The sequence below is a fragment of the Chiloscyllium plagiosum genome, unplaced genomic scaffold, assembly GCF_037043375.1.
Source record: "Chiloscyllium plagiosum isolate Xiang-an unplaced genomic scaffold, Cpla_swu_hap1 HiC_scaffold_32, whole genome shotgun sequence".
Lineage (NCBI taxonomy): Eukaryota > Metazoa > Chordata > Chondrichthyes > Orectolobiformes > Hemiscylliidae > Chiloscyllium > Chiloscyllium plagiosum.
In genome coordinates this window covers 9,914,599-9,926,740 of record NW_028270170.1, presented here as the reverse complement: position 1 = coordinate 9,926,740, position 12,142 = coordinate 9,914,599, and the positions used below count along the sequence as shown (strand labels likewise).

Genomic DNA, 12,142 nt, shown 5'->3' with positions numbered 1-12,142 from the left:
GAAACTCTACTACAACAGCGTATCCACGGCAGCAGATTTACAACAGTGTGTGTTATACGCTCTATGCCACTTACTTTGTTAAAATGTCCAGGACTATGGAAAGGGAAGAGCCAAGTTATTTGTGAACTGGAAAGCCCAAGAGCCCAAAACAAATTGAATTGTAATCCCCCAGCTTTCCAAGTATTCACTGATCCGTTGGCGAGAAAAATCAACTCAAAAAGCCAAAGAAGTGTGCTTGAGACAGGTAAAGAGGCTTTCGAGCCCCCGTGGCCAGATACATAACAGCTTTACATGGGTAGAGGAGCAGGGAATGGTACTGATTTGTAAAACCGTAAAATGTTTATATGGTGTAGATGCAAGTGTCTATTTCACTTGGACCGAGTTGCAGTAAAAGGGTTTGAATTAATAAATCAAAAGTAGCATTAGCCTTTTGAGAATGAAGATTGATCATAATCCTGTATGACCAATCCATACCGTTTCACTTCATTTGTGTATCAAGGACTTAAGAAGGAACAGGAACAGATTTAGATAGCTCGGAATATAACTGCATAAGAAACAGGAGTTAATGTAGGGCATTCAGTCCTTTTGAGCCTGTTCTAATGTTCAATAATTCTACCTCAATTACATGTTCCTGCCCTATCCCTATACCATTTCATTCCAATTCTAATTGAATTTAGCGACTGAGCATCTGGTACCACTGGGGAGAACATTTCAAAGGTCCGTAACCCTTTCAGTGAATAAATGTCACCTCATCTCTATGATAAACAGTCGGCCCCTTTTCCTAGACACAGTGACCTCAAGTCCTAGGCTCCCCCATTAGGAGAAACATTGGTCTTCTCAAGACCCTCGGGAGTTTTATATAGTCCAATTAAATCATCTCCCATTCTTCGAAATTCAAAGGAATGTAGGTCACATCTGCTTCATCCGTCCTCATCACACAATCCTCTCATTCAAGGAATCAGCTGAGTGAGTCTGCATTGCTCTCCCCCCTGAGTGAACATGTCCCCTCTTCAGTAAGAAGGCCAAACCAAGATGTAATGCACCACATGTGGCCTGACCAAGTCCCAACATAACTGGAGTGAAACTTCATTAAATCTCTGAAACACCACAAGTTCTTCAATAAAATAGCTATCAGTGAGCTGGGCTGTGCTGCCCATTTCAATAGTCATTCCATCAGCTGAAGCAAGATCCAGCATGGAACAGACTCACTCAGACCCAGAGTGTCTCTTGCTCAGTCTGTGTGGCACCAATTGATGTCAGCACTGGGTCCACTAAAATTGGGTTGTTTCTTGTTGTCAAAGGAGAGGAAGCCAGGCCAAGGCAGTTGGGCAGCTTGTGTGGATGGGACCATGTTTGACGTGGTGCTGTCCTATCAGCTGAACAATCTGTAAAAGGAGCCCATCTTTGATGACAAGATTAGACCTGTGTTCAGCATGTGACAGAATAGCCACTCAGCAAGGTAACAAACACTTTGGTCCAACTCGTTTGTGCTGACCAGATATCCTAAATTAATCTGGTCTAAATTGAACGCCTCTAAATTGCTATCCACTCTGATCTGTGCAAAATTAAATCGATAACAATTTTGAATGACACTTCTGATCCAATCCGAAGGCTAGTCACTAAAACCTAGCTGCAGTTGGAGGCAGGTTCCACTGGCAAACACCAGATAGAGAATTCCTGTCATTGTCAGAATGAGCACTGATGAGATGGTCTATAAATGGTGAATACTGAGGAACGAAGCCTTGTTTGCCTCTAGTGACTAGAGACAGACAGTCTAGATCATTTTCATCAGTTGGTCTTCAGATGTAACATAGTGGACCACACGGGGCAGACTCGACTAAACCAACACTAAGTCTGCCAATTAGTTTATATATTTTATCTTTATTTGTATATAATATATTGCTATATTTGGCTAGATATTCAGAGTCTGAGCAAGTGTGATTGCAATGTAGAAAGCAAAGTTCAATATAATTTATGAGACACTTTTACAGAAATGTTTATGAAATTATTGCTGTGGTTTGACTTTTATATTGAGAACGATTTATCAGTATTTGAGACTTGAGGCAGTTTTTTAAATAAGCAATGCATTTTAAAGCCGCACTGCCTCTTTGGAATTGGGTTTGACAAACCCTTTCTGCATTTGGCAAACACTCCGGCTGGAATGCTTCTCTCTGTGTGTGAGACTGCTTCATCTTGAACTAGCCTGTGCTCAGCAAAAGCAATGCACTGCTTCTCGCTCACTGTTGGTGGAACATTGTTAACCTGTCGATTCTGTCATTAGAAATGTAAACACTTGTAAGCTGATGGATGGAATTTGGCACTGCCCTCCTTGGCACGGAGAAAGTTCAGGCGCGATTTAACAGAGGTGTTTAAAACTGGTGAGGGGTTTGGTAGACCCAAGATGGGGAGAACTGTTTCATCGATCTGAAAGGACATTAGCCAGAAGTAACGATTTATAACAGTCAAGTCAGAGTGAGGTTGCGGGATGGGTGGGAGTGATGAGAAAGTGTTATTCCTCAGGAAGGTGCTCTAATCAGCAATGCACTGCCTGGAAGGGGAATGGAAACAGCTTCAGTTGCAACTTTGATAAGCGAATTGCATGAATACTAATAAAGGCAAGTCTATAAGACAGGTGCAAAAGAGTGGGGCTAGTACCAAGGATCGACAGAACTCAATGAGATGGAGGGCCTCTAGTTGTGCTTGATAATTCTAAGGGTTAAATTTAATAGTTCTAATACTTTCTCTGGCTTTCTGTATCCCTCTGAGCAGCAAGAGAATGTGCCTCCCTACGATGTTGTACCATCCATGAGACCAATCATACTAGTGGGTCCGTCTTTGAAAGGCTACGAGGTAAGTCCCACAAACACAGCTTTTCACGCACACAGCTCCATGTGGCACACACACAGCTCCATGTGACACACCCACAGCTCCATGTGACACACCCACAGCGCCATGTGGCACGCACACACAGCTCCGTATGACACACACGCACACAGCTCCATGTGACACACACACAGCTCCATGTGACAAACCCACAGCGCCATGTGGCACACACACAGCTCCGTATGACACACACGCACACAGCTCCATGTGGCGCGCTCAATGAGACACACACATACACAGCTCCATGTGACACACCCACAGCGCCATGTGGCACACACACAGCTCCGTATGACACACACGCACACAGCTCCATGTGGCGCGCTCAATGAGACACACACATACACAGCTCCATGAGACACACACACAGCCCCATGTGACACACCCACAGCTCCATGTGGAATGCACACAGCTCCGTGTGACACACAGCTCCATGTGACACACGCACAGCTCCATGTGACACACGCACAGCTCCATGTTGCACGCACACACAGCTCCATGTGACACACGCACAGCTCCATGTGACACACGCACAGCTCCATGTGACACACGCACAGCTCCATGTTGCACGCACACACAGCTCCATGTGATACACACACACAGCTCCATGTGGAACGCACATATAGCTCTGTATGACACACACGCACACAGCTCCATGTGACACACCCACAGCTCCATGTTGCACGCACACACAGCTCCGTATGACACACACACACACAGCTCCATGTGACACACCCACAGCTCCATGTGGAACGCACACATAGCTCCGTGTGACACACACGCACACAGCTCCATGAGACACACAGCTCCATGTGACACACGCACAGCTCCATGTGACACACGCACAGCTCCATGTTGCACGCACACACAGCTCCATGTGGCACGCACACAAACCTCCATGTGACACACACACACAGCTCCATGTGGCACACACACAGCTCCATGTGGCACACACACACAGCTCCATGTGGCACACACACACAGCTCCATGTGACGCACACACAGCTCCATGTGACACACACACACAGCTCCATGTGACACGCACACAGAGCTCCGTATGACACACACACACACACACACACACACACAGCTCCATGTGACACACACACAGCTTCATGTGGCACACACACAGCTCCATGTGACACGCACACACAGTTCCACGTGACTCGCACACACAGCTCCGTATGACACACACACATACACAGCTCCATGAGGTGCACACACAGAGCTCCATGTGACACACACACACAGCTCCATGTGACACGTGCACAGTTCCATGTGACACGCATACACAGCTCCGTATGACTGACACACACACACATATACACACACACACACACAGCTCCATGTGGTACACACACACAGCTCCATGTGGCATGCACACAGCTCCATGTGGCACACACACAGCTCCATGTGACACACCCACAGCTCCATGTGGCGCGCACACACAGCTCGCTCTACGTGGCGCACACACACCTCTGTATGACACACACGCACACAGCTCCATGTGATGCGCACACACACAGCTCCATGTGGCGCACACACACAGCTCCATGTGGTGCACACACACAGCTCCATGTGGCGCACACACACAGCTCCATGTGGCGCACAGACAGCTCCATGTGACACACAGACAGCTCCATGTGACACACACACACAGCTCCATGAGACACATGCACAGCTCCATGTGACACACACACAGTTCCATGTGACACACACACACAGCTCCATATGACACACGCAAACAGCTCCATGTGGCGCACACACACAGTTCCATGTGACACACACACAGCTCCATGTGACACTCACACACACAGCTCCATGTGACACGCGCACACACAGCTCCATGTGACACACACACACACAGCTCCATGTGACACACACACACACAGCTCCATGAGACACATGGACAGCTCCATGTGACACTCACACAAACAGCTCCATGTGACATGCGCGCACACAGCTCCATGAGACACACACACAGCTCCATGTGACAGACACACACACCTTTATGTGACACACACACAGCTCCATTTAACGCCCACACAGCTCCATGAACACACAGCTTCATGTGACACACACACACAGTTCCATGTGACACACACACACAGCTTCATATGACACACACACACCCACACACCTCCATGTGACACACAGCTCCATGTGACACTCAGACACAGCTCCATGTGACACACGCACAGTTCCATGTGACACGTGCACACAGTTCCATGTGACACGCACACACAGCTTCATATGACACACACACACCTACACACCTCCATGTGACACACACACAGCTCCATGTGACACTCAGACACAGCTCCATGTGACACTCAGACACAGCTCCATGTGACACACGCACACACAGCTCCATGTGACACACACACACACAGCTCCATGAGACACATGGACAGCTCCATGTGACACTCACACAAACAGCTCCATGTGACATGCGCGCACACAGCTCCATGAGACACACACACAGCTCCATGTGACAGACACACACACCTTTATGTGACACACACACAGCTCCATTTAACGCCCACACAGCTCCATGAACACACAGCTTCATGTGACACACACACACAGTTCCATGTGACACACACACACAGCTTCATATGACACACACACACCCACACACCTCCATGTGACACACAGCTCCATGTGACACTCAGACACAGCTCCATGTGACACACGCACAGTTCCATGTGACACGTGCACACAGTTCCATGTGACACGCACACACAGCTTCATATGACACACACACACCCACACACCTCCATGTGACACACACACAGCTCCATGTGACACTCAGACACAGCTCCATGTGACACTCAGACACAGCTCCATGTGACACACGCACAGTTCCATGTGACACACGCACAGTTCCATGTGACACGTGCACGCAGTTCCATGTGACACGCACACACAGCTTCGTATGACACACACACACCCACACAGCCCCATGTGACACACACACAGCCCAGTGTGACACACACACAGCCCCATGTGACACACACACAGCCCCATGTGACACACACACAGCCCAGTGTGACACACACACAGCACCATGTGACAGACTGATACATCTCCATGTGACACACATACACAGCTCCATGTGGCGCGCACACACACAGCTCCATGTGACACACACACACACACAGAGCTCCATGTGACACTCAGACACAGCTCCACGTGACACACACACACAGTTCCATGTGACACACACACACACAGAGCTCCATGTGACACTCAGACACAGCTCCACGTGACACACACACACAGTTCCATGTGACACCCGCACACAGTTCCATGTGACACGCGCACACAGCTCCGTATGACACACACACACACAGCTCCATGTGGCGCGCACACACAGCTCCTTGTGACACACACACACAGCTCCATGTGACACACACACAGCTCCATGTGACACACACACAGTTCCACGTGACTCGCAAACAGTTCCATGTGACACAAATTAACACAGTTCTATGTGACACAACCAAAGCTCCTTGTGACACACCCACAGCTCCATGTGGCACACCCACAGCTCCATGTGACACGTGCACACTGTTCCATGTGACCCGCACACACAGCTCCGTATGACACACACACACAGCTCCATGTGACACGCACACAGTTCCATGTGACACGTGCACACAGTTCCATGTGACACGTGCACACTGTTCCATGTGACCCGCACACACAGCTCCGTATGACACACACACACAGCTCCATGTGACGCACACGCACAGCTCCATGTGACGCACACGCACAGCTCCATGTGACATGCACACACAGTTCCACGTGACTCGCACACAACTCCATGTGACACACACAGCTCCATGCGACAGACACAGCTCCATGTGACACACCCACAGCTCCATGTGGCATGCACACACAGCTCCATATGATACACACACAGCTCCATGTGACACACACCCACAGCTCCATGTGTCACACACACACAGCTCCGTATGACACACACGCACACAGCTCCATGTGACACACACAGAGCTCCATGTGACACATAGCTCCATGTGACACACGCACAGCTCCATGTGACACATGCACACAGCCCCATGTGACACACATGCACAGCTCCATGTGAGACACACACAGCTCTATGTGACAAACACACACAGCTCCATGTGACGCACACACAGCTCCATGTGGCACGCACAGAGCTCCACGGGGCACGCACACACAGCTCCATGTGACACACACACAGTTCCATGTGACATACACACAGCTCCATGTGTCACGCACACAGCTCCATGTGGCGCACACACAGCTCCATGTGACACACACACAGTTCCATGTGATACACACAGTTCCATGTGACACACACAGTTCCATGTGACAAAACACACAGCTCCATGTGACACACACACACAGCTCCATATGACACACACACAGCTCCATGTGGCACGTACACACAGCTCCATGTGGCACATACACACAGTTCCATGTGACATACACACAGCTCCATATGGCACGCACACAGCTCCATGTGACACACGCACACACAGCTCCATGTGACACACACACACAGCTCCGTGTGACACACACGCACACAGCTCCATGTGGCGCAAGCACACAGCTCCATGTGACACACACAGCTCCATGTGACACACACACAGTTCCACGTGACACACACAGTTCCATGTGACACACACAGTTCCATGTGACACACACACAGCTCCATGTGACACACACACAGCTCCATGTGACACGAGGAGGTTGAACAGTTCATCCACTTCACCAACACCTTCCACCCCGACCTCAAATTCACCTGGACAGTCTCAGATTCCTCCCTCCCCTTCCTCGACCTTTCTATTTCTATCTCAGGCGACCGAATCAACACGGACATCTACTACAAACCGACCGACTCCCCAGCTACCTGGACTACACCTCCTCCCATCCTGCCCTCTGTAAAAACGCCATCCCATTCTCCCAATTCCTTCGACTCCGCCGCATCTGCTCCCAGGAGGACCAGTTCCAAAAACGCACAACCCAGATGGCCTCCTTCTTCAAGGACCGCAATTTCCCCCCCGACGTGGTCGACGATGCCCTCCACCGCATCTCTTCCACTTCCCGATCCTCCGCCCTTGAACCACGCCCCTCCAACCGCCACCAGGACAGAACCCCACTGGTCCTCACCTACCACCCCACTAACCTCCATGTACAGCGCATCATCCGCCGCCATTTCCGCCACCTCCAAACCGACCCCACCACCAAGGATATATTTCCCTCCCCTCCCCTATCAGCATTCCGTAAAGACCACTCCCTCCGTGACTCCCTCGTCAGGTCCACACCCCCCGCCAACCCAACCTCCACTCCCGGCACCTTCCCCTGCAACCGCAGGAGGTGCAAGACTTGCGCCCTCACCTCCCTCCAAGGCCCCAAAGGAAACTTCCATATCCGCCACAGATTCACCTGTACCTCCACACATATCATCTATTGCATCCTCTGCACCCGATGTGGCCTCCTCTATATTGGGGAGACAGGCCGCCTACTTGCGGAGCATTTCAGAGAACACCTCTGGGACACCCGGACCAACCAACCCAACCACCCTGTAGCTCAACATTTCAATTCCCCCTCCCACTCCATCAAGGATATGCAGGTCTTTGGACTCCTCCATCGTCAGACCACAGCGAAACGACGGTTGGAGGAAGAGGGCCTCATCTTCCGGCTAGGAACCCTCCAACCACAAGGGATGAACTCGGATTTCACCAGTTTCCTCATTTCCCCTCCCCCCAGCCTGTCTCAGTCAAATCCATCAAATTCAGCACCGCCTTCCTAACCTGAGATCTTCTTCCCGACCTCTCCGCCCCCACCCCAGTCTGACCTATCACCCTCACCTTGACCTCTTTCCACCTATCACATTTCCGACGCCCCTCTCCCAAGTCCCTCCTCCCTATCTTTTATCTTAGCCTGCTGGACCAACTTTCCTCATTCCTGAAGAAGGGCTAATGCCCGAAACGTCGATTCTCCTGTTCCCTAGATGCTGCCTGACCTGCTGTGTTTTTCCAGCAACACATTTCCATCCATGTGACACACCCATAGCTCCGTGTGACACGCGCACACAGCTCCATGTGACACTCAGACAAAGCTCGATGTGTCACACACACACAGCTCCATGTGACTTGCACACACAGCTCCACGTGACACACGCACACAGTTCCATATGACACGCGCACACAGTTCCATGTGACACACACACACAGCTCCGTATGACACACACACACACACGTGTCTCCATGTGGCGCACACACACAGCTCCATTTGACACGCACACACACAGCTCCATGTGACACACACAGCTTCATGTGACACACACACAGCTCCATTTAACGCACACACAGTTCTATGTTACACATGCACAGCTCCATGTGACACGCACATACAGCTCCATATGACACACACACATCTCCATGTGAGACACACACACAGCTCCATGAAACACACACACACACAGCTCCATGTGACACACACAGCTCCATGTGACACACACAGCTCCATGTGACACATGCACAGCTCCATGTGGCACACATACAGCTCCATGTGACGCACACACACAGCTCCATGTGACACACACACACAGCTCAATGTGACACACACAGCTTCATGTGACACACACACAGCTCCATTTAACGCACACACAGTTCTATGTTACACATGCACAGCTCCATGTGCCACGCACATACAGCTCCATATGACACACACACATCTCCATGTGAGACACACACACAGCTCCATGTGACACACATACACACAGCTCCATGTGACACACGTACACACAGCCCCATGTGACACACACACAGCTCCATGTGACACACACACACAGCTCCATGTGACACACACACAGCTCCATGTGACACACACACAGCTCCATATGACACACACACAGCTTCATGTGACACACACCCACAGCTCCATGTGAGACACACACACAGCTCCATGTGACACACACACAGCTCCATGTGACACACACACAGCCCCATGTAACACACACACACAGCTCCATGTGGAATGCGCACACAGCTCCATGTGGCACACACACACAGCTCCATGTGGCACACACACACAGCTCCATGTGGCACACACACACAGCTCCATGTGACACACACACACAGCTCCATGTGGCACACACACATAGCTCCATGTGACACACACACACAGCTCCATATGACAGGCACACACAGTTCCATGTGACACACGCACACAGTTCCATGTGAAATACACACACAGCACCATGTGACAGGCACACAACTCCATGTGACACGCACACAGTTCCATGTGACACACATTAATACAGTTCCATGTGACACAACCAAAACTCCTTGTGACACACCCACACAGCTCCTTGTGACACACACACACAGCTCCGTGTGACACACTCACACACACACACACACACACAGCTCCGTGTGGTGCACACACACAGCTCCATGTGACACACACACAGCTCAATGTGACACACACACAGCCCCATGTGACACATGCACACAGCCCCATGTGACACACACCCACAGCCCCATGTGACACACACCCACAGCCCCATGTGACACACACACAGTTCCATGTGACACACACACAACTCCTTGGCACACACACAGCTCCATGTGACACGCAAACACAACCCCATGTGACACACATGCACACAGCCCCATGTGACACACACACAGCCCCATGTGACAAACACACACCCCATGTGACACACACACAGCCCCATGTGGCACGCACACACAGCTCCATGTGGCATGCACACACACCTCCATGTGATGCACACACACAGCTCCATGTGATGCGCACACACAGCTCCATGTGATGCGCACACACAGCTCCATGTGGCGCACACACACAGCTCCATGTGGCGCACACACACAGCTCCATGTGGCGCACACACACAGCTCCATGTGGCGCACACACACAGCTCCATGTGGCGCACACACACAGCTCCATGTGGCATGCGCACACAGCTCCATGTGGCACACACACACAGCTCCATATGACAGGCACACACAGCTCCATATGACAGGCACACACAGTTACATGTGACACACGCACACAGTTCCATGTGACACACGCACACAGTTCCATGTGAAATACACACACAGCACCATGTGACAGGCACACACAGTTCCATGTGACACGCACACAACTCCATGTGACACGCACACAGTTCCATGTAACACACATTAATACAGTTCCATGTGACACAACCAAAACTCCATGTGACACACCCACACAGCTCCTTGTGACACACACACACACACAGCTCCGTGTGACACACTCACACACACACACACTGACACACACACACACAGCTCCGTGTGGTGCACACACACAGCTCCATGTGGCGCGCACACAGCTCCATGTGACACACACACAGCTCCATGTGACACACAGCTCCATGTGACCCGCAGACATTGCTCCGTATGACACACACGCAGACAGCTCCATGTGGTGCGCGCACACAGCTCCATGTGACACGTGCACACAACTCAATGTGACACACACACACAGCTCCATGTGACACACACACACAGCTCCATGTGAGACACACAGCTCCATGTGACACACACACACAGCTCAATGTGACACACACACAGCTTCATGTGACACACACACAGCTCCATTTAACGCACACACAGTTCTATGTTACACATGCACAGCTCTATGTGACACGCACATACAGCCCCATGTGACACACACACAGCTCCATGTGACACACACACAGCTCAATGTGACACACACACACAGCTCCATGTGACACACACACAACTCCGAGGCACGCACACAGCTCCATGTGACACGCAAACACAACCCCATGTGACACACATGCACACAGCCCCATGTGACACACACACAGCTCCATGTGACACACACACAGCTCAATGTGACACACACACAGCCCCATGTGACACACACCCACAGCCCCATGTGACACACACCCACAGCCCCATGTGACACACACCCACAGCCCCATGTGACACACACACAGCTCCATGTGACACGCAAACACAACCCCATGTGACACACATGCACACAGCCCCATGTGACACACACACAGCCCCATGTGACATACACACACCCCATGTGACACACACACAGCCCCATGTGGCACGCACACACACCTCCATGTGATGCACACACACAGCTCCATGTGATGCGCACACACAGCTCCATGTGATGCGCACACACAGCTCCATGTGGCGCACACACACAGCTCCATGTGGCGCACACACACAGC

The 12,142-nt window shown here is 51.0% G+C and overlaps 1 protein-coding gene across 7 annotated transcripts in view; it reads left to right on the top strand.

Annotated features, from left to right (window-relative positions):
• The window catches only part of cacnb1 (calcium voltage-gated channel auxiliary subunit beta 1), a 278,199-nt gene that overhangs the window by 210,341 nt on the left and 55,716 nt on the right, over window positions 1-12,142 (top strand). For all 7 annotated transcript variants that reach the window (XM_087977770.1, XM_043674847.2, XM_087977771.1 and 4 more), the window contains one exon: window positions 2,770-2,850. In XM_087977770.1, the coding sequence (XP_087833896.1) occupies window positions 2,770-2,850 (81 nt within the window). The remainder of the gene's footprint in view (window positions 1-2,769; window positions 2,851-12,142) is intronic.